This window comes from Mustela nigripes, chromosome 16 (assembly GCF_022355385.1).
Source record: "Mustela nigripes isolate SB6536 chromosome 16, MUSNIG.SB6536, whole genome shotgun sequence".
Taxonomy (NCBI): Eukaryota; Metazoa; Chordata; class Mammalia; order Carnivora; family Mustelidae; genus Mustela; species Mustela nigripes.
The window spans coordinates 33946951-33972140 of NC_081572.1; the positions used below are offsets into that span (position 1 = coordinate 33946951).

At 35.1% G+C, this 25190-nt stretch overlaps 1 protein-coding gene across 1 annotated transcript in view; it reads left to right on the forward strand.

The window, feature by feature from the left end:
• The window catches only part of BRIP1 (BRCA1 interacting helicase 1), a 181080-nt gene that overhangs the window by 45625 nt on the left and 110265 nt on the right, over positions 1 to 25190 (forward strand). The window contains 4 exon segments of the mRNA XM_059381073.1: positions 10790 to 11080; positions 13391 to 13612; positions 17277 to 17476; positions 21329 to 21461. Coding sequence (XP_059237056.1) covers positions 10790 to 11080; positions 13391 to 13612; positions 17277 to 17476; positions 21329 to 21461 — 846 coding nt within the window.

The window sequence follows — 25190 nt, forward strand, 5'->3', positions numbered from 1 at the left end:
AATGAAGTATAATTGATAAGTAAAATTCTAAGATACTTAAAGTATAAATCATGATGATTTGATATATGTATAGGTTGTAAAGGGATTCACTCCATCTAATTAGTAAATCCTGGTAACACTTCAGTATATTTTTAAGTTGATTCCTGGGGAATTTGTCTTTTATTTATATATAATGGGGATTTTGTTCTTCAGTTACATTTTCTAATTTGATATGGTTTTATAAGATTACTGATTTCTCTCTTTCTTTTTACTAAACTACATTTACATTTACATTTTTTTTTTACCAAGCCACATTAATGAATTATTTTAATACTTCCAATTAATTTTCTCCAGTTTTCCAAGTATATAATCATATTTTCTGTAAATAGTGACTATTTTATCTTCTTTGCAATTTTATATAATATTTCCAATTTAAATGTAATAATAGTAAGATAGAAGAATCATATTTATTGTCCAGAATAGGACACTTTTGAGAATGAAGGTAATGGGGGGCATTATTAAGAATTAAGTTGAAGCAGATATAAACTGAGATTGTCCTAGGCACATTGGGAAATAATGGTAATCATTGTCTTCTTTGAAATATTAATGGGAATGCTTCTAGGTTTTCTTCATAAAGCATGACAGTGGCCTTTGAAAATTATATATGTCATATCTGTAAATCTATAAATATATTAAATTATACGAGTTATATATTTATATGTAGATTATATAGTTGACTAATATATTAATTTTACATATAATTTTTTTGTCACGGTTGAGAAGAATCATTTTGTTCCTATTTTACTCAGATTTTTCATCAAGAATGAATATTAAACTATGGATATGAATATGATTTTTCACATTTTATTTTTTAATATGATAACTACATTAAAAGATCCTAATACTGAATTATCCTTTTGTTCTTGGCTTTTTGGTTGTGTGTGTGTGCACACATGTAGAAGAATCCTATTTCCTATTAACATTTAGAATTCATTGTTACAATATTCATATGTGAATGGTCTTGATCTCTTCATATTTTTGGTTAGAAAAAGTATATCCAGATTTGCTTTAGGATCAATGTACTTGTTTTATAAAAGGAATTTGTAGGGACACCTGGGTGGCTCAGTCAGTTATGTGTCAGCCTTTGGCTCAGGTCGTCATCCCAGGGTCCTGGGATTGAGTCCCGCATCGGGCTCTCTGCTCTGCAGGGAGCCTGCTTCCCTCTCACTCTCTCTGCCTGTCTCTCTGCCTACTTGTGATCTCTCTCCCAAATAAATAAATAAAATCTTTAAAAAAAATTAAAAAGAAAAAAGAGATACATTGATCCCAGTTTGTCTGACCACTGACCATTTGACCATTTGGTTAGACTGGTGATTACCAGGTCTCCATGATAAAGGCACGTTTTTCTTTTGCAGTTAATAAGTAATCTGTGGGGTGATATTTGGAGGCAGTGTGACTATCTTGTTCCCCAACAACTTTTTGCTCAGTGATTTTACCATCCATTTGGGTAGCTTTCAGGAATCAATTATTACATAGGAGTTACAAGATGGTGATTTTAGAAACTCTTTCATTCTGTTTACATACAATTTTTAGCTGGTATTCTTTAAGAAAGAGCTTTTCCTTTTCCCCTCATCATCTTTGATTCTTTGTTTTCTTTTCTTTATTTGTTATAAACACCAGGTATGTCTCCTGAAGCTGGCCCACGTGACTTACTATACTTTGAGACTTGTTGCTATAGGCACTCCTGTGTAAAGGGCTGTTAAACCAAGAGAATTTTTGCTTTATGGCAGTTTGGTCATTTTTTTTATCATGAGATTATTCTTAAAATAAGAACTTTAATAGACTATAATTGTTATAAATTTAGGTAAAAAATTATACCACTTTGGATCTTTTTTTGATTAATTCTACTGAAACATAAGCTTTTCAGAAACTGGGGCAACTGTGTTAAGGAATTCCCATTTACACCAGGCAAGAAAGTAAACAGTAAGTGGAGAGTAGGGTAACAAACACTTACGGTATCAAAAAACAACCGTGAAAAGGATCTGTCTTAATGTGCTAGCCCATTGCAGTTTAACATATTGCTTACAACCTTCACAATAGAATTTGAGTGACTTCAGTTACACATTCCAGGAGACTGGCAGTCTGTTACAATCAGAGTCTGAACTTTAGAGCAGGCTAATTTACAGCGATGGGATGAAGAAAGTTGTGGATTTATATTACACACTCTCACCTGACACTGTATCTGATCCCTTACCTGCTGATTGACATCTTGAATGAGCTCTTTGAAGCAAGTTCCAGCTTAATTAAAACGTTTGCTTGGTTAGCAGTGATCTGTGAAAGCCTGTGATAAATATTGAATCAGGTTCACCTGCTGGTTGCTGTGAGTGGATAAACAGCTGCTTTGTGCAGTTTAATCATGAAACTGGCAGTAGAGTACTACTGTTTGAATTTTTTAAAAAGAATAGTTGAGAAGGTATAGCTATGTCACTTTTGCTATCTAACTAGAGTGTGTGCTTATGTGAGATTTTGCACAACAGGCATTCAGTACCTGTTTAGATGGCTTGGACAACAGCAATTGGTTGATAAAGATTAACAATAAACCCTCTTTTTTATGTCTCAAAGATCATAGTATAATTCTACCTTCATTGGCTTTTTACCACTAGCTTTTTGTGTGCATGGCATTCTGAAATTAAAAAGGGTAATATTTTGGTTTTTTGCCAAGTTAAATGGTAGATGAAAATGAACTTACTAAGGCTTTGTTTTGATGTGTAAGTTCATGAGTTCCAACTTTTCCATAAATTTATTATGTATTTTATAACAACTCGAGGAACTCTTTTAGTTTTTTTTTTTTTTAAATCTGTGAAATAGAGTTAGAAATAAGCAGTGGCAATAAACTGGGTGTTTTAGAATTATGTTAAAATTAGGTAATTAACAAACATAAAAGATAAATGAATTTACAAGCATTGGAGGAACCTTTGTAAAATTGCCTTCTTTGGACTATCAGCTTGTTTATTCCTTTACCAAATAAATGTGTCTGGCCAAGTTGGTTGTAATGAAAATGCTGTTTCCATTTGATTTTCATTATGAAATCAGATGTACATTCTGGAAGAAAGCCCTCACCCAGTAAGTCACAGTCTTCTTGAATACCTGAGGAAAGTTTGGACTGACTTTCTAGAAATGCACACAAAATTGTGTTTGTAGTTTCTGGGTGATCTCAAACCCTCTCTTCTGTAACAGTTCATGGATCCTAAATTAAAAACTTATTTCTTAATAAATGAGGTTGAAATATTTTGGTCAAGAGGTATTAAGATGAAAACTATTCTGTGTTAATAAGCAGCTGAGGAAGAACCAGAAGGGACTGTATTTGCTGTGCTCGATTTCTTTTGAATATTTAGCATTTTTCAGGTATATTGTCCATTACAATTCTTAGCTCTTAGTAGATTATTTACTACAGTGGGGGTTCCTAATTCTGTATGTAAAGTTTTATAGTTTCATTCCTATCATCAGTTTGTTTGGAATTTTAGGGGCAGAAAAAAATTTAAGTTATACTCGGTCTGCTCAACCTTGTTTTTTTTGATGTTTATCTACTTTGATACATGTTTTTTAAAATAAAAACTTTTTTTCATTACATCTTCATTACAGATAATATTCTATTGTTTAAAAAACCCCACAATTTATTTATCCAATCTTTTTTTGATACACTTAGCTTGTTTTCCTCACTATTTAAACAATGCTGCAAAGAATATCGCTATTGTATCTGTTTAATGTGCAAGAGTTTCTCTACTATTTATACTTAACAATGTCATGCTGGGTCAGAGTGTCTATGTATCTTTGATTCACTAGATCACCAGTTTGCTCTACAAAGTGGATGTGCTACTTTATATTTGGGTCAGCAGTGTGTGAGAGTTGCTTCAAATCTTCTCGAACACCCTATCTGATGGATGGGAAATGGAATCGAATTACGGTTTTAATTTGCATTTTCCTAATTAGTAATGAGGTTAACATTAAACTATATATCTTTTCTGATGTTTATTGACCTTTCACCTTTTGTCTTCTGTGATTCTTTTGTTCTTGATCATCTTTTGGATTTGTCTTTTAAAATGAATTTTTGGAATTTTTCATATGTTACAGATACTGGACCTTGGTTATATGCAGAGCAGATACTCTTTCTTAGTCTGTGCTGCCTTTTTCTTTTCTTTTCTTTTCTTTTTTTAATAAAGGGAAGTGCAGTTTTAATAGAAATTTTACACCCTAATGAGATTGTGTCTTCAGTCATTGTGTTTTTGGCGTATTGTTTAAGAAATCCTTTCCCACATTGGGATCATAAAGATATTTTCCTGTACAGAGTCAGAGACCTTCTTTACTACAAAACACAAAATATTTACTCTTTGGCCCTTTACAGAAAAAGTTTGTTGATGTATGCTTTAAGGAGTCTCTTAATTGAGAGGTGTTTCCCGCCCCCCCTCCTTGAGGAACATAATGTAAATCCTGTTAGAAAATATTTGACTTAAAGTCAACTAATAAATTAAAATGGTTTTTTTTTATCTGAATTTTATGCCTTACCCTTAGGAATATTTTATAATTGCATTTGGTAAATAATGCAATTGAGTACTAACTTTAAACAATTCTGTAATTCATGATTGAAACTGGTAGTGATAAGCTCAAAAACCTGTGCTTTGTAGAACAATTAAAGAATGAAGCATTGTCAGTGAGATGAGGTAACCCCTGTCATTATCTTCTAGTTGGCTTGATATATCAGGAATTCTAATATTTCTTGAATGAATGAGATAGAACATATAACGTGTTTAGCACAGGGACAGCCTTAATAAATGTTTATTATTATCAATAATGAATATATCAGGATATGTATTTGTTGCGTACAACTATAAAGTGGCCCAAATATTAGCATAACAAGATGATTTTTCTTTTTGGCCTTGAAAATAACAGGTTGCCCTGTACTTTTTCCTTTACAAGCTAACGTTTTTATTTTGAAGTAACTTTTTGATATGTGAAGAACTTCAAATTAGGACATCAATTATGCATTTATTGGATAACAACAGTGTTGTATATGTACAGTACTTGGCTTGGTGACATAAGTCACGGTCCATCAATTAAAAAATTTTAAGTTATAGTCATATGCAAAATACCATGTTTAATGAATGAGTTATATAAAGAAATATAAGACATAGTTTATGTCCTCAAGGAATTTACAGTGTGGTTGAAAGACAATACAGATATGGAAAGTTTCAGAAAAGTATGTAATTATTTTATGAACCTAGTTTTCCCTTTATTTCCTACAAAACGTTTTAGTCTTTTTTCCTCTCTTTTATATACTTATTTTTTGCATCAATATACCCTTTTATGTCTGTGCTTAGAATCTAATTCATAGCCTTCTTTTAGAAGGTTACCTTATTTTTGAATTAGCAAAATAACTTCTCTGAAAATACAATAGTTCATAGCTTTCTTTTATTATTTTCCATTTTTAAAATGTATTTAGTCACTGTGCTCATTTTTATTTTTCAACTATTTAACTATAGTTTGTTTTTTTTTTTAAGTTTGTTTATTTATTTAACAGAGATCACAAGTAGGCAGAGAGGTGGGCAGAGAGCCCGATGCAGGACTTGATCCCAGGACTCTGGGCTCATGACCTAAGCCGAAGGCAGAGGCTTTAACCGACTTAGCTACCCACGTGCCCAACCATAGTTATTTCTCTCTCTATATATATATTTTAAAGATTTTATTTATTTATTTGACAGACAGAGATTACAAGTAGGCAGAGGGACGCAGGGAGAGAGGGGGAGGCAGGCTCCCTGCTGAGCAAAGAGCCTGATTCGGGACTCGCTCCCAGGACCCTGAGGTTGTGACCTGAGCCGAAGGCAGAGGCTTTAACCCACTGAGCCACCCAGGTGACCCTCTTAATATATTTTTTAACGGTTTTATTTATTTAAGAGAGAGTACAAGCGGGGTGAGGGACAGAGGGAGAAGCAGACTCCCTGCTGAGCAGGGAGCCCAATGCAGGGCTCAATTCCCAGACTTCAGGATCATGATCTGAACTGAAGGCAGATGCTTAACTAACTGAGCCATCTAGGTGCCCCTAGGCATAGAAGTTTTTTTTTTTTTTTTTAAGATTTTATTTATTTGTCAGAGAGAGTGAGCGAGAGCGAGCACAGGCAGACAGAGTGGAAGGCAGAGTCAGAGGGAGAAGCAGGCTCCCTGCGGAGCAAGGAGCCCAATGTGGGACTCGATCCCAGGACGCTGGGATCATGACCTGAGCCGAAGGCAGCTGCCCAACCAACTGAGCCACCCAGGCGTCCCGGCATAGAAGTTTTTATGTTGTTTTTGTGGGGAAAGGTTGGGGAAATTTATGAAACTTAAGACCTTGAAATTATATCTTCTTACTTGAACTTACAGCTTTGTGAAAGTGACAAGGACTCAGAATTTGGTCTTTCAAGATCAAATCTTATCATCTTTCTTCATTCTTTAAAAAAAAATTAGATATAGGGGCGCCTGGGTGGCTCAGTGGGTTAAGCTGCTGCCTTCGGCTCAGGTCATGATCTCAGAGTCCTGGGATCGAGTCCCGCATCGGGCTCTCTGCTGAGCAGAGAGCCTGCTTCCCTCTCTCTCTCTCTGCCTGCCTCTCCATCTACTTGTGATTTCTCTCTGTCAAATAAATAAATAAAATCTTAAAAAAAATTAGATATATATTTCTATATTGTAGGACAAGAGAGAGAATAGAAATTGTTAGACATGAAGGAAATTTTCTAAAATCCATGATTACTGACCCTCTAAGAACAATTTTGACTATCATAGATTTGAAATGTATTTTTTTTTAAGATTTTATTTATTTATTTGACAGACAGAGATCACAAGTAGGCAGAGAGGCAGAGAGAGAGAGAGGAGGAAGCAGGCTCCCCGCTGAGCAGAGAGCCCGATGTGGGACTCGATCCCGGGACCCCGAGATCATGACCCGAGCCGAAGGCAACGGCTCAATCCACTGAGCCACCCAGGCGCCCTGAAATGTATTTTTTTAAAAGATTTTATTTATTTATTTGACAGACGGAGATCACAAGTAGGAAGAGAAGCAGGCAGAGAGAGAGGAAGAAGTAGGGTCCCTGCTGAGCAGAGAGCCTGATGCAGGGCTCGATCCCAGGACCCTGGGATCATGACCTGAGCCGAAGGCAGAGGCCTTAACCTGCTGAGCCACCCAGGTGCCCCTGAAATGTATTTTTAAACAATTGACTCCTACATGTGGAAAAAATATAGCTGTCACACCCACATGCATCTCTTGCATTTCTTCATAGGTGTATGTAGGCTCCATGCCCAACGTGGGGCTTGAACTCATGACCCTGAGATCAAGAGTCACTTGCTCCACTGATTGAGCCAGCCATGTGCCCCTGTAGTTTTGTTTGTTTATTTGTTTTTTTTTTTTTTACTCCTTAAGTAATAATGGAATTTTGGTGTTATTTGGGTTGGGTTTTCTTGTCTTTTGTTGAAGTAAAAGGACTCTAGACAGTTTCTAACTATAGGAGAAGAAGCCATCTCTTAAAGGACTGCTCTGCCACTTTCAGGTCTTACAGGTTTTAGATTATAGGTTATAGATTTTAGATTATAGATTATAGGTTTTAGGGAGCCTATATGTTTTATCTTTCTTGACGTTCAGATATGTCGGATGAAAATGAATACTTTTTAATTTATTCTCCTCTTCCTCATGCAATCTCTATAAAATCAAAGGTCAAAAGCAAAAGGAAAATATATCTTTGAAAGATAAACCTAATAGCTTGTTAGCAGGAGAAATACTTAATTAAAGGTACAAAATTATTTAATTTTGTTCATTTATTGTTTAAAGACGGCTAGGTCAAAGTGTTTTAGAGAGTCCATTAAGTGTTAGCCTATTAATTGGATTGGAGGATATTAGGACTTCTGTCTTGGCTGTTTTCAGTATTCTTTCTCTAGTTTTCTTTCAGAATTGAAAATAAGTGATTTTTTTTGTTTTGTTTTTTAAAGATTTCATTTATTAACTTGACAGACAGAGATCACAAGTAGGCAGAGAGGCAGGCAGAGAGAGAGATCCTGATGCAGGGCTCGACTCCAGGACCCTGGGATCATGACCAGAGCCGAAGGCAGAGACTTTAACCCACTGAGCTGTCCAGGCGCCCCTGAAAATAAGTGATTTTGGTGCAAATAATTCCAAATGTCTTTTTGAAGCCTCTCTTCTCTTGCCACATTCAGTTTTTTTCTATATTAAGTGATTGTACCAAATCCTTTAAATAGAACTTCAGTAGACAATCGCACCTGAAGAAATAATTTTTTAATATTGCAAAGGAAAAAGAATCAACGTTCTTTCTTAATTTCCATCTTCTACAATACTTGCCTAAACAACCACTAGAAAACCATGTTCTTAGAAGATATAATTGCTTCAGACCACTGTAAGACATAATGAACAAAAACATGTTTGATATAGAATTAACCATAGCTTATAGTTTTATCAGTTATGGAGTGAAAACCAGATTTAAAGTACCTAAATAAAGCTGCTATAATGGGAAAAGTTTTCTGAAATTAGTTCTCGATCTTTTATTTTTGTTAGTTATAGCTACTATCATAACATTTTAAGATAGGGAGATCCTTTTTTAAAATTACTAATGCCAAATTCATCCCTTTTAAAAAGTAAAAAAAAAAAGTTTTAATATAAAACAGCATTATAAAACTGTATAATAGCATCCCTTTTTATTTGAAAAAAGTTATATAGGAGATATATATGTATGAGGGTCTGTAGGTTATATATTACATTATTTGTCATAGGTGGTTGACTCATTTTGTTTATTTCAATATTGTTTGGACTTTTGGTTAGAAAAAAGTGGAATTAAAGTGAAAGGTTTAGATGGTAAAGCTTTAAGTGGAATTGATGTTCAAAGTGTTTCATCAAAAGGGAGGTTTTTGAAGCCTTGAGAGAAGACCACTTTATTAGATTACTTTTATGCTTGGATATGATATATCCATATAGTATATAGCATTCCAATATTCAACTTAATATTCAGTATTTAATTTATCATATCATAGGGAAGAGAAATAGTATAATTGAGTGAAAAGATTAAAGGTATTGAAAAGTAAACTAATTCTGCTACCTAGAGTTATTTTACCTCATTTACTAGGTTAATTAATTAATGTGATCATTGCAAAGGCCAAAAAAATTGAGTCAGAAATATCATGATATAATTTGCATTCCATTTTCTGTATGACCATAAATTGTTAAATATTGCAACATATGTAACATAAACCACATGTCAGCTGTTTCCTGCCTCGCTGTTGACAAGAGCTCCATTCATAACTCTTCTTTTTATCCTTTCAGTGAATAAGTAATTATTCAATATAGAAGGCAGGATATTTGGAACTGGCTATTTAATGTGGCAGCACTCTGTAATGAAATCTGCTGCTACTGGCAACTTGAGAGGGGAATGTAACAATTCCAGCATGACTGTAACTTTATCTGCTTTGACTGACTGTTTATTTGGCACATCAGTGAACCTTTTATCCCAGTGAGTGACAGCTCCAGAAGGGTCACATTTACATCCATTCTATCATGTATTGTAATATTTAATGGCGGACAAGGTTGAGCGAGACTGGGAGTAATTTGAACTTGCTTTTCCACTGAGTTGAGGCTAAAAGACAGCTTGATCCCCAGTGTTGTGGTGTAACATGCTATGACTTAGCATTTGTTTATGAAGGCTACTCTTACTGATTATAATTAAAAAAAAAGTCTTCAGTTAAATGGTGTATTTGTTCAGTTGAACAAATTCTCTTAAGCTACTGTGCTATTTAGCTTTTTTTCCCCATCAGTGACCCCTTCAGTAACTATTTCACAGTATTTCTCTTAAATGAGACTGCATTTTGTCTCATTTGTATAGTAATTGAGATTGAGGAGAGAGTAGTTATTAAGAACTCATGGTTCTAATGGATAGCATTAAATAGAATAGTCTTAAGAACTCATGGTTCTAATGTATAGCATTAGATTTTTTATTTTATTTTTGAGTTGGGAAACAGAAGAGGAAAATCAGGTAAATTACAGACTATGTTCCTGCTGTTCCATATGTTGTGTTTAAGGAGACATTTATCTAATTATTTTAATTATGGAACTGAATTATGAGTAAAATTGTTCAGAAAAAGCTGTCATGAAAAATTATACTGATGGATTTGAATTCCATGACAGGTAATCAAATTTCAGATGTACTTGTTCCAGACAAACAACCTGCCTTTATTAATACATATTAATAATTTGCATCCATTTGCATCCCTATGGTAGATAATATTTTTCTTATATTTAATGATATTTTAGATTTGACTTGATATTTCTATTTTTTGCAAGCTATATTTAAAATGCTCTTTAAAATGTTGGTACAGAATATTTGAATGGGCTATGCTGTGAACAAAAATAACATTATCAACTCTAAACTGTAGTATTACGAGTTTACTTGAAGCCTAAGCAAAAATGAAAATTGTCCTCCATTGTATCTTATTTTTATAATTAGAATTAAAACCTCTTAGAACATTTAGAATTTGAGTGTCGGAATGATATGTTAGAAAGCCATGCAAATGTGGAAACATTGTTTATAACTTTGAAGAGTGCAAGAAAACCAATTTGAAATGGAATTTGTATTTTTTTTTCTTTAATGGCAAGTTTTAGATGATGTAATATCTTGACATTTCTCTTTGGTAGTTGTGTTTTATTACTTATAGGTTCTGATTTTGTGAGAGGTTTAATAACATTTTTTGTGGCATGCCAGACATAAATTGTTTTTTCTTTCCTTTGTTACAGACCCCTGGTCACTGTTCCAGGTGTTGTTGTTCTACTAAACAAGGAAGCAGTCAAGATTCCTCAAATGCCACTAAGAAGGATCATGGGGGGAAATCCAAGATACCCAAAATATATTTTGGGACACGCACACACAAACAGATAGCTCAGATTACTAGAGAACTCCGGAGGACCGCGTACTCAGGGGTCCCAATGACTATTCTCTCCAGCAGGGATCATACTTGTGTCCATCCTGAAGTAATAGGTAACTTCAACAGAAATGAAAAGTGCATGGAATTGCTGGATGGAAAAAATGTGAGTAAAGTTATTTTGTTTTAGAGAAAAAAATAAGGCTGAAAAGATTCAATTTGCTCAATTTTCTACACATTCATTTTCTGTTTTAAATGTGTATTTCCTGTGATAGTCAAATAACTTACAGAAATCAAATTAATTGCTAGTATTGCTATTTTTTGAAAAGTAACTTTACCATAAAATCTTTCTACATCAAAAACTGATGACGTACTGTATAGTGACTAATATAACATAATAAAAAAAAGAAAATCGTAAGTTTAAAATGACAGGTTTTGGTTTGAAAGCTTTGGGATATTTAATTCCTTGAAATTAATTCCCATTTTAGTCAGATACCTTCTTACCTCATTGAAATCCCACTACCAAAAATAGTCAGATATGGATGATGTCATAGGAGGAGATAAAGTATTTAAATAAGTTAGTCAAATTTGATCTAATTAATATATTTTATATATTTTAAAACTTAATTAAAAGATAGTTTATTTAGGGTCTCTTTCTGAGTAAATTTTTAAAAGCTTTTTAGTTAAATGAGAAATATAATTATTATCCTATCTTGTAATTTTGATTAGTATAAACTTCTCTTTCAAAAAAAGTTATATGAAATTATTAACTTTAAAGATATGTCATTGGTGGTTTTAAAGTATTCCAGGGAAATCTTGAATATGAATTTGGTCAAGGTAGAAATTGAGAAGTCTTTCTTAGTAAATACACAATTTTTTTGATGGTATTAGTTTGGTAGTCTGTACAGTTTAATAACTTGTTTAGTCTGAAACTGGTTACAAGTCTGGAATACACTCAGAATTTATTCATGAATAATAAATTGATAGTCTGTGAAATGATCAGTGACAAATTAATATATTTTGAAAGTTCTTTCACTAGTATTTTGTTGAACAGAGTTGGTTCTAGAGTTGGTTCTCATGGTCTCAAAAGACCATGAGCCATAGCCCCTAGAGTTTCATTTAATTGGTATATCACTTTCTACCCATGTAATGTGAATAAGTTATTTTGTATTATGCATTTCTTTCTCCTTGGTTCTAAATACATGAAGATACCTGCTTTTAGTTATTTGTCTGGACCTAATTCTGCCTCAGAATGCTTAGCTCATAGCCAAACACGAACACTCTTTTTCTTGTTCTCAAGTCCTTCGGGTAATTTGGTATTGTAATGATGGCCAATTACAAAGTCACTGTAGGTGTCTGTGTTTACTATGGCTGAATTACCAAAGTGAAATGATAAATAGATAACTGGCAGTTTGGGTAAAAAGGAGTTTGAAGTGTGATAACACTTCAATTGACAGTCTCCCCTCAGGATTGTGTTACACTGCTAAAATGGATGAGCCATTCTGGTTTTGCTATCATTCTTCACAGGAGTGTCGTTCTAAGTGCCCTTAAAGTGTAAACTTTCTGATTTTTTGGCTTGATCCAAAGGCACATGTGTTTTTGTTCACTGTTTCTTTTACGAAAGTGCTCCTGTACGGGAAAAGCAATGCATTTATTTGCTGAAAGTTAATTTTTGTTTCAATTAAGAAAAAATAATTAACTAGCACCAGAAATAATTCTACAAAATTATTTTAGGTATGGAAAAATATGTTTTTTGTGAAGATGAGATTTAATGGTTAATAATCAGGCTCTCATTATTTTAATGTTGGGTCACATTTTATAGATGTGTCCATATGTACATATGTATAGAAGAAGAATAAATGAAATACATCAAAATGTTACTAGTACATTCTTTCTGTTATAGAATTATAGATAATTTAGTAGAATTTTTGTACTCCTTTGTATCTTCTAGATATTTTATAGTGAACACTCTTTATAGTTTCCCCTAAGACATTCCTCTCTCCCTTTCTCCTTTCTTCCTTTTTTTTTACTTACTTATATTTGATTAAGTAATACAGTCTCATGGCTCAAACTGAAAATATACAGAATTGTTTATAGAGAAAAATCTCTCTCACTGCTGTCCTCAAGTCACTTAAGTATCATCTTTGAAAGCAACCAGTGATACCATTGTTCTTTTGTATCTTTCAAGAAATATTTTTGCCTAATATCACTTTATAATCAAAGCAAAGGCAAAACAAGCATAATTAAAAACTTTTTTCAGGTTAATTTGGGGTATCTAGAGCTATACTGATCTGGAGCTCTGTCTGAGTCAACTAATAGAGTTTCTTTAAAATGGTTGTGATTATGGATACAGTATAATTTCTCTCCTGTAAAATCTTTGTGGTTTTAATGATGTTCTGAAAAAACTGAGATAAACTTGTTTTATTCTTTTGTTCCAGCATTGATTCACATTTCAGTAATGCCTGTTTATTTTTAGGGCAAATCCTGCTATTTTTATCATGGTGTACATAAAATTAGTGATCAAAACACATTACAAACTCTTCAAGGGATGTGCAAAGCCTGGGATATAGAAGAACTTGTCAGCTTGGGGAAAAAACTAAAGGCATGTCCGTATTACACAGCACGAGAACTAATAGAAGATGCTCACATAATATTTTGTCCTTACAACTATCTTCTAGATGCACAAATAAGGGAAAGTGTGAGTAACTGTGTGAAAATTAGAACTTTTCTCCTATGTATTGGAATATGAATGATCAATGTGAAAACTTTTAGATGTTTTACTTTTTACTTTTTTTTTTTGCTTTATATTTAATTTATGTAAATGTATAAGCAGATTAGAGTACTGAAAACATATACTGAAATGTATTAAAAGCTGAATTTTAGATCTTAACATTTTAATGTCTAAAGTAATTAATACTTTTGAAGATCTAGTAATTTATACTTTTAAAGAGCTAGTACTGAGTGGGATTCTTTTTTTTTTTTTTAATATTTTGTTTATTTATTTGACAGAGAGAGAGAGAGAACAAGTAGGCAGAGTGGCAAATGGAGGGAGAGGGAGAAGCAGGCTCTCTGTTGAGCAGGGAGCCTGAAGCAGGGCTCAAGCCCAGGACCCTAGGATCATGACCTGAGCCAAAGGCAGCTACTTTAACCAACTGAGCCACCCAGGTGCCCCACAGAGTGGGATTCTGATGGGGTTTTTTAGCCTATAATAATGACATTTTGGGCTTGACAGTGTTTTGTTGTGGTCATTTATCTTGTGCACTGTAGGATGCTAAGCAGCATCTGGTTTTATCCACTAGACACTGGTAGCACCCTTAACAGCTGTCACAATAAAAAATGTCTCCAGACGTTGCCAAATATAACCTGGGGACAAAATTACTTCTAGTTGAGACCCAGTAATAAGTATCATTCCTTCTATTTATGAATGGTCAGAATTATTTTAAAACATTCATCTGAAAAATCTATAGTTTGAAGAACTTTGTGGGGAGAATATGTATACTATGCAAATTACGCTTTGTGAGATTTTAAGAAATGAAGTTTGGATATCGTATCTGTGTTTATTTGCACGGTTCTTAGAACCATCCAGTTGTTGTAGCATAAGAGAAAAAGTGAATTACTTTGGGGAAGCCTGGGTGGCTCATTCTGTTAGGCATCTGACTCTTTTTTTTTTTTTCTTTTAAAGATTTTATTTATTTATCTGACAGACAGAGATCACAAGTAGCAGAGAGAGAGGAAGGGAAGCAGGCTCCCTGCTGAGCAGAGATCCCAATGCGGGGCTCTATCCCAGGACCCTGGGATCATGACCTGAGCTGAAGGTTTAACCCACTGAACCACCCAGGTACCCTAGGCATCTGACTCTTGATCTCCGCTCAGGTCTTGAGTTTGGGCCCACTTTGGGTTCCCCACTGGGCATGGAGCTTTCTTTAAAAAAAAAAAAAAAGAATAATTTCATATATTCACCTGTTATTCTTCTCTCTAGATCTGACTGCACAGCTCTCATTAGCTTTCTATTTAAACTTAATTGGCATTATTATGTTTAATATTCCTGCTGTCCTCTTATTTGGTTTCCTCTTGGCTAGTCCCCTTTCATTTGAGCCACTATACATATCAATGCCAGGTCAGTCTTCCTAATATTACATTCATTACATCGTTCTTCTGCTTGAAAATATATTGCACTCTTGGCTCATGAGTTAAAGTCCATATCTCTTATTTTACTTAATTTTTAAAAATTTTTAAAAAATTGATTTCAATTAATAAACCTATAGTGTATTATTAGTTTCAGAGGTAGGTTTCATTGATTCATCAGTCTTATGTAATACCCAGTGCTTGTTACATCATGTGCTGTCCTTAAGGTCCATCAACCAGTTATCCCATCCCCCCAATTCCCCTGCCCTCCAGCAACCCTCAGTTTGTTTCCCATGACTAAAGAGTCTCTTACGGTTTGTCTCCCTTCATCTTGTTTTATTTTTCCCTCCCTTCCCACATGATCCTCTGTTTGGTCTCTTAAATTCCATGTATGAATGAGATCATATGATAATTGTCTTTCTCTGATTGACTTATTTTGCTTAGCATAATACCCTCTAGTTCCATCATGTCATTGCAGATGGCAAGATTTCATTCTTTTTGATGGCTGAGTAGTATTCCATTTTACACACACACACACACACACACACCCCACATCTTTATCCATTCATCTATTGATTCAAGTCCTTTTCTCTTAAGCTTACTCTCATGATCCTCAATAGTCTGGCTTGAATCTGCCATCCACTACAAACTCCCAACTTGGACCCTTCAAAAATTACCTCATAGTCCCCTGAGGATACCTTGTTCCTAACTCTATCTCTGCTTTTGATGATGCCTGTATTGAAATGCCTGACTTCCTTTGCTATCCAAATCCAAATTCTACTCACTATTTATTTATTTACTTATTTATGGGAGAGAGGGGTGGAGGACAGTAGGAGAGGAAGAGAGAATCTTAAGCAGGCTCCATGCCCAGTCGGGAGCCTGATGTGGGGCTTGATCTCACAAGCCTGGGTTCATGACCTTAGCTGAAATGAAGAGTTGGACACTTAACCAGCTAAGCCACCCAGGCACCCCTTAACTCATCTTTTGAACCCCAATATATTTCTTATTCTTCCATGGTTCTTTTTCAGTCATTGTCAACTCTATGTATTTTTTCCTCAGAATAACTCACTGGCAATTACTTTGTAACATTTCTTCATATAAGCCAGGACTCTTTCAATTGCAAATGACAGAAACCCAGCTTCAATAGAGCTTAAAGAAAAAAATACTTGACGAATTTCATTGTGAAGTCTTTATTTTCAGGCTGTTTCTTTCCAATGGGAACAAAGATAACCTCAAGCAGCTACCTAACCTGGAAAAAAAGACCATGATCTTAAATTTACTACCCAGATTTCTCTGATTGGCCTACATTGAAACTCATTTCCATTCTTGAACCTGTGACTGTAGAGGGATGGAATACTTTATTTAATTGACAAACCTGGGTTCTGAGTCTGTGTTGTGAGAGTGGTGATGTCCCTTGATTAACAGTTCTATCCACGTCACATGTAGCTGGGGAAGAATAATTCTCAAAATGAAGGGATGTAGGAACAACATAAATGAAATAGATACATGCTGTATTTTATTTTGAGAGTCTTTTGAATCCTGTATAATTATTTTAGTTTTAAAGTTTTTTTGTTTGCACCCCCATTTTTTTGTTGTTGATTTCTGAACATTTATTTTGAATACATTTATCTTTTTTTTTTTTTAAAGATTTTATTTATTTGACAGACAGCGATCACAAGTAGACAGAGAGGCGGGCAGAGAAAGAGGAGGAAGCAGGCTCCCTGAGGAGCAGAGAGCCCGATGCGGGGCTCGATCCCAGAACCCTGGAATCATGACCTGAGCCGAAGGCAGAGGCCTTAACCCACTGAGCCACCCAGGCGCCCCTGAATACATTTATCTTATTAATTTTTAATAATTTTTCAGTTTGTCATCTTGGGTTTTTAGGTAGATGATCATGTCACCTTGTTTGCCCCCATTTAACATTATGCTGGAGATTGTATAGTGTGATTTTTATACACTTTGATGTGGCCAGCTATACCTTAATCCAGCCAGACTCACTTAAAAGGTATTTTGGTTGATAGGTTTGCAAAATATTTTGAGAGTGAAAAATGAGAAACTGTAATGTTGAGCTGATGTTTGTTAGCTTTAGTGTTTTAAAAGTTTTAAGACCTAGAATAATTATATAATTATCCTTGCCATTTTGCCTGTAGTATGAAATTTTAAATGAAAATATCTTGCCTACTGCTGTTAAGTCCATTTTCCTGAATGTTTTACAGGAAATTTTTTTTGTCTTACAGATGGATATCAATCTCAAAGAACAGATTGTCATTTTAGATGAAGCTCATAACATTGAAGAGTGTGCTCGGGAATCAGCAAGTTACAGTGTAACAGAAGTTCAGCTTCGGTTTGCTAGAGATGAACTAGATAGTATGGTCAACAATAATATAAGGAAGAAAGACCATGAACCCCTACGAGCTGTGTGCTATAGCCTAATTAAGTAAGAACATTTTCTTAACAGTGTCATTTTTGCTGCCTTTGTATTAAAAACATGCTTTATTATGCCACAATATTTTAATTAGTAAACTTTGATCAGGCAACTTGGGAAATGGATTATTCCTTGTCTGTTAAACTTTTAGAAATAGGCCAGTCCAAACTTCTCTCTTGTTTAAAGAATATAATAAACATTCAATTTTTAAATTGATAATTGTGAATCTTATTTCTAATTTAAGACAATAATTTAACAGCTCCATGTATGATGTATATAGGACATTGGACTAAACATAAACTGAAGGGGATTTTAAGTAACATATTTAAAAGTTTTGGATTATAGCTTTAATTTATTGCTTTATCTTTCAGTTTGAGTAGGACTCTGGTTTGATGAGTTTTAGTTAACCAAGATCTCAATACTTTACTAGATTTAGTAATAGTTTTAATAAAGTTTACATTGAATTCCATTTTATTAGACATTAGGTTGTTGATCTAGAATCTCTTTATCTTAGATCTTGATCCTACGACCTATTCCACTTACTACAGTATTTTTCTGTTCTTTCCATTTTCTTAAAAATTTTTTGAATGTTATATAGTCACATGTTTGAACATAAAAGGTATACAAATTTATGTTGTAAAAACTCCTTTCCACCCCATCTGCTTAGTTCCTCTCTTCCTGAACAAGTGTATCATTCGGTGTGTATTTACAAGCAAATTTCATGCATATATGAGCCAATATAGATACTTTTCCCTATTCCTCCTTTTTACCCAATGATGGCATATTGTACTTTCATTTTTTTGTCTTCTCCATTTTTTTCTGTAATATTTATTTTAGAGAGAGTGTGTTTACAGGTGAGGGGAAGAGCAGAAGGATGGGGAGAGAGAGAAAATCTCTAGCAGACTCCCTGCTGAGCATATAAGGCTTGATTTCACAACCCTGAGATTATGACCTAAGCCAAAATCAAGAGTCCGATGCAACTGACTTAGCCACCCAGACACCCCATTGTCATCTTTATTTTAAGCATAAAAATGTTATTTTTAAAGCCATTTTATTGAAGTATGTTATTTTTAAAGCCATTTTATTGACATACACAAAGCTGTAAATATTTAATGTATATACAGCTTGATGAGTTTGCAGGGAGCCTGATGTGGGGCTCAATCCCAGGACCCTGGATTATGATCTGAGCTGAAGGCAGACACTTAATGACTGAGCCACTTTGGTGCCCCATCCAGTGTAGTTTTTACTTACATTTCTCTTAATATGATTGGTATTAAGCATTTTTTAAAAAAATGATTTATTTGTTTTGGAGAGAGAGAGACCAGGTTGGAGGGTGAGGAGAGGCAGAAAGAAAGGGAGACAGGTCCCAGGCAGATTCAGCACTGAGCATAGAGCCAAGCGTGGGGGTCAATCTCACAACCCTGAGATCACTACCTGAGCCAAAACCAAGAGAAGGACACTTGACCTACTGGGCCACCCAAGCACCCCAATATTAAGTATTTTTAAAGGCCATTTATATTTCCTTTTCTGTCGATTGTTGACATCTCTGTCCTTTTTTGGTTTTGTTATGGTTCTTATTGATTTGTAGAAGCTCTTTGCATATTAACCCTTTGCCTATCTATTATAGAAGTTGCAAATACATTCCCCTTATTTTGCCATGGGATACATCTTTCCTTGTGGTATTTTTGTCATGTAGCAGTTTGTCATTTTTATTTCACAGTAGAATTTGTGGAAAGAGTTGCCTATAGTTGTTAATTCTATTTTCTCACTTCCTAATCTTTCCTCAGTTGGGTTGTCTGCAGAATTCTACTAAAACTGTTCTTATCAAGGTCACCAGTTATCCCTATGTTCCAATCCAAAGGTTAATTTTCTGTTATCTTACTCAGCCTTTCAGCAGTGTCATTTGGGTATTGTGGACTACCATCTCTATGAATAGTGGTTTTGGCTTAACTTCTGTGAAACAATGGAAAATATATGCACATTGCTCCCTCTCCCCAGTTTCTAAAACCTTTGTAATTTCCTAAGTGATATGAGTACTAAGAGCATGTTTGACTCCAGTTCCTGACAGAACTCCTATATCCTTTGGGATTTCCTGGGTGCTAGGACTGTCTTTTTTTCTAATGAGGTGGTGTTTGGTGGGCTTCTGGGTGGGGGGTGTTCACTAGAAACACTAAACCATGATTAGTAGCTTAGAACTTTCAGCCCCATTTCCCTCTGGAAAGGGGAGAGGGGGTGCAGATTGAGTTGATAATAGATCATGCCTATGTGATAAAGCCAGGTTTCAGAGAGCTTCCAGATTGGTGAACACATTTATGTTCTTGGAGCATCCTACCTTTTGAGGTATAGAGGTTTCTGTGCTCAGACCCTTCCAGACCTTTCTCAATTTATCTCTTCATCTGGCTCTTTATCTGTATCCTTTATTATATTAAAAACTGGTAAACAGGTATTTCCTGGAGTTCTGAGGATTGTTCTAGTAAATGATCAAATCTGAGGAGGTGTCCTGGGAACCTCTGATTTATAATTGCTTGGTCAGAAGCACAGAGGACAACTGGGACTTGAACGCTGACATCAGAGGTGAAGAGGTGGGGAGGGCAGTCTTGTGATACTGAATGCTTTGCCTGTAGAGTCTGTGCTAACTCCAGTAAGTGTCAGCATTGAATTGAATCCTAGGACACCCAGCTAGTGTTTTGGAGAATTGCTTAGTGTAAGGGAAAAAAAAAAAAAACCCACTTAAATTTAGTGACCAAATATGTCAGAAGTGAAGTAGTGAGACAAGAGGAGACATAGAGGAGTACTTTTTCCTAGACAGCCGCTATGAGACCTTCTGGTTTTACTCTTCCTCAAAGTTCATTTTTTCTCAATTTCTTTTGATAGTTCTTATTCTGTTTGATGTCTAAATGTTGAAGTGCCTCAGGACTTGGTCCTGAGATCTCATTTCTTCTCTATCTCTGTACTTTGCCTTAATTATATAACTGAGTACCATAGTAGTACTAGTAAGGCCTCAATCTGTGCCTCACCCAATCAGTAATAAATCTAGATTCTAGTCTGCCTCTGGAATGCTATTTTCATATATCCAACTGTACTTTATAATCTGTTTGGATTTTAATTTCAACTTTACAAAACAAACTCCTTCCCTTCCCTTACCTATTCCCCCCAAATGCCCAGTCTTCTTATCTAAGCAAACAGTACCAGCCAGTTCCTCAAATAAAAAATGTTACCCTTAATTACCCTCACCTAAAAAATGTTACCCTCACCTCATCCAACTCATCATTAAATTTAATAAATGCCACCTGTACAATATATCCCAAATCCTTCAATCTCATAGTTATTATCCTAGAATCATCTCTTAACCAGAATTCTGAAAGATTGCATGGGGCTCTCTGCTCAGCAAGGGATTCTGCTTCACACCCCCTCCCCCAACCCCCCGCCTGCCTCTCTGCCTACTTGTGATCTCTGTCTGTCAAATAATAAATAAAATCTTAAAAAAATATATGTAACAGCTTAATTTTTTTATTAGATTGTTTTATATTTCCTTTATGCACATTTGGGATCAGCTTCTATACCTGGTTTTCAGTTGAAGAGATAAAGTAAAGAGGTGTGAATCTAAAAAAACACAGCTGGGAAATCACATGCATGTTTCTCTTTTCTGAATAAAACATTTTAACTGTGCACGTGTTTATTATGCAATATGAAATATGCATGCATTTTAAAAGATGTCTTAATTCACATTTGTATCCTAAGAGTTTCAAGGAATATGATCAATGTATCACAGTTCTTTGTTTTGTTGAAATAGTGCATGTAAGGATATTAGTTGGTGGAATTGTTTTATTTTACTTAATTAATTTGGGAATTATTTTATTTCAGTTGGTTAGAAGCAAACACTGAACATCTTGTGGAAAGGGATTATGAATCATCATGTAAAATATGGAGTGGAAGTGAAATGCTCTTAAATTTACACAAAATGGGCATTACCACTGCTACTTTTCCAATATTGCAGGTAAGATTTTTTTTCTACCTGTGACATTTATTTAGTGCATTAGAGATGGTTTAACAGTGAATAAGTTAATCTAGACTTAAAAAACTGTAATTTAACTATTTTGAAATTCTATTTTATTATGTTTGTTAATCTTTAACAGTGTAAATTTTGGATTAAAAAATAGCATTACTTAGTTTGAAAGAAATAAGACTTAAAAGAATGAATTGCTTTGTTCAAATCCAAAGAAGTCAATATTTTTAAGTTCTAAAATTATTTTGTCAGGTGTTTTTTTTTTTTTTAAATTAACATATAATGTATTATTAGCCCCAGGGGTACAGGTCTGTGAATCACCAGTTTTACACACTTCACAGCACTCACCATAACACATACCTTCCCCAATGTCCATAACCCAACCACCCTCTCCCTCTCCCGCTCCCTCTGGCAACCCTGAGTTTGTATTGGGAGATTTAAGAGTCTCTTATGGTTTGTCTCCCTCCCCATCCCACCTTGTTTCATTTTTTTCCTTCCCTACCCCCCGAAACCCCCACTTTGCCTGGCAACTTTCTTGTATCAGGGAGATCATATGATAATTGTCTTTCTCCGATCGACTTATTTCACTCAGCATAATACCCTCTAGTTCCATCCATGTCATTGCAAATGTCAAGATTTCATTACTTTTGATGGTGGCATAGTGTTCCATTGTATATATATACTACATCTTCTTTATCTACTCATCTGTTGGTGGACATCTAGGTTCTTTCCATAGTTTGGCTATTGTGGACATTGCTGCTATAAACGTTCGGGTGCACATGCCCCTTTGGATCACTACATTTGTATCTTTAGGATATATACCCAATAGAGCAATTGCTGGGTTGTAGGGTAACTATGTTCAACTTTTTGAGGAACCTTCACGCTGTTTTCCAGAGTGGCTGCACCAGCTTGCACTCCCACCAACAGTGTAGGAGGGTTCCCCTTTCCCCGCATCCTCACCAGTATCTGTTGTTTCCTGATTAGTTAATTTAGCCATTTTGACTGGCGTGAGGTGGTATCTCATTGTGGTTTTGATTTGTATTTCCCTGATGCGAGTGATGTGGAACACTTTTTCATATGTCTGTTGGCCATTTGGATGTCTTCTCTGCAGAAATTCATGTTCATGTCCTCTGCCCATTTCTTGATTGGATTACTTGTTCTTTGGGTGTGGAGTTTGATAAGTTATAGATTTTGAATACTAGCCCTTTATCTGATATGTCGTTTGCAAATATCTTCTCCCACTCTGTCAGTTGTCTTTAGTTTTGTTGACTGTTTCCTTTGCTGTGCAAAAGCTTTTGATCTTGATGAAGTCCCAATAGTTCATTTTTGCCCTTGCTTCCCTAGCCTTTGGTGATGTTTCTAGGAAGAAGTTGCTGTGGCTGAGGTCGAAGAGGTTGCTGCCTATGTTATCCTCAAGGATCTTGATGGATTCCTTTCTCACATTGAGGTCTTTCATCCATTTTGAATCTATTTTTGTGTGTGGTGTAAGGAAATGGTCCAGTTTCATTTTTCTGCATGTGGCTGTCCAATTTTCCCAACACCATTTTTTTTTTTTTAAAGAAACCAGTCACCTCTCAACTGGATTTCTCTTTTTTTTTTTTTTTTTAAAGATTTTATTTATTTATTGGACAGAGAGAGATCACAAGTAGGCAGAGAGGCAGGCAGAGAGAGAGGAAGGGAAACAGGCTCCCCGCTAAGCAGAGAGCCAGATGTGGGGCTTGATCCCAGGACCCTGGAATCATGACCTGAGCAGAAGGCAGAGGCTTTAACCCACTGAGCCACCCAGGCGCCCCCCCAACACCATTTTTTGAAGAGACTGTCTTTTCTCCATTGGACATTCTTTCCTGCTTTGTCAAAGATGAGTTGACCACAGAATTCAGGGTGTATTTCTGGGCTCTCTATTCTGTTCCAGTTATCTAGGTGTCAGTTTTTGTACCAGTACCACACTGTCTTGATGATGACAGCTTTGTAATAGAGCTTGAAGTCTGAAATTGTGATGCCACCACCTTTGGCTTTCTTTTTCAACATTCCTCTGGATATTCGGGGTCTTTTCTGGTTCCATATAAATTTTAGGATTATTTGTTCCATTTCTTTGAAAAAAATGGATGGTATTTTGATAGGGATTGCATTAAACGTGTAGATTGCTTTAGACAGCATAGACATTTTCACAATATTTGTTCTTCCAATCCATGAGCATGGAACATTTTTCCATTTCTTTGTGTCTTTGTCAGTTTCTTTCATGAGCACTTTATAGCTTTCAGAGTACAGATTCTTTGCCTCTTTGGTTAGGTTTATTCCTAGGTATCTTATGGTATGGAGTGCAATTGTAAATGGGATTGACTCCTTTATTTCTCTTTCTTCTGTCTTGCTGTTGGTGTAGAGAAATGCAACCGATTTCTGTGCATTGATTTTATATCCTGACACTTTACTGAATTCCTGTACAAGTTCTAGCAGATTTGGAGTGGAGCCTTTTGGGTTTTCCACATAAAGTATCCTATCATCTGCAAAGAGTGATAGTTTGACTTCTTTGACAATTTGGATGCCTTTAATTTCTTTTTGTTGTCTGATTGCTGAGGCTGGGACTTCTAGTACTATGTTGAATAGCAGTGGTGATAATGGACATCCCTGCCGTGTTCCTGACCTTAGCGGAGAAGCTCTCAGTTCTTCTCCATTGAGAATGATATTCGTTGTGGGTTATTCATAGATGATGTTGATGATATTGAGGTAGGTACCCTCTATCCCTACACTTTGAAGAGTTTTGACAAGAAAGGGTGCTGTACTTGGTCAAATGCTTTTTCAGCATCTTTTGAAAGTATCATATGGTTCTTGTTCTTTCTTTTATTAATGCATTGTATCACATTGATTGATTTGCGGATGTTGAACCAACCTTGCAGCCCTGGAACAAATCCCACTTCGTCGTGGTGAATAATCCTTTTAATGTACTGTTGGATCCTATTGGCTAGTGTTTTGGTGAGAATTTTTGCATCTGTGTTCATCAAGGATATTGGTCTGTAATTCTCTTTTTTGAATGGGCCTTTGACTGGTTTTGGGATCAAGGGAATGCTGGTCTAATAAAGTGAGTTTGGAAGTTTTTTTCTATTTCTATTTTTTGGAAGTTTCAGGAGAATAGGAATTAATTCTTCTTTAAATGCTTGATAAAATTCCCTAGGAAACTGTCTGGCCCTGGGCTCTTGTTTCTTGGGAGATTTTTGATGACTGCTTCAATCTCCTTACTGGTTATGGGTCTGTTCAAGTTTTCTATTTCTTCCTAGTTCAATTTTGGTAGTTACAGATCTCTAGGAATGCATCCATTTCTTCCAGATTGTCAAATTTGCTGGTGTATAGTTGATCATAATATGTTCTTTTAATTGTTTGTATATCTTTGGTGTTGATTGTGATCGCTCCTCTTTCATTCATTATTTTATTTATTTGGATCATTTCTCTTTTCTGTTTGATAAGTCTAACCAGGGGTTTATCCATCTTAATTCTTTCAAAGAACTAGCTCCTAGTTATGTTGATTTGTTCTACTGTCTTTTTGGTTTCTATTTCATTGATTTCACTCTGATCTTTATTATTTCTCTTCTCCTGCTGGGTTTAGGCTTCCTTTGCTGTTCTTTCTCCAGCTCCTGTAGATGTTTGGTTTGGTTTTGTACTTGAGACCTTTCTTGTTTATTTTATTTTATTTTATTTTATTTTATTTTATTTTATTTTATTTTATTT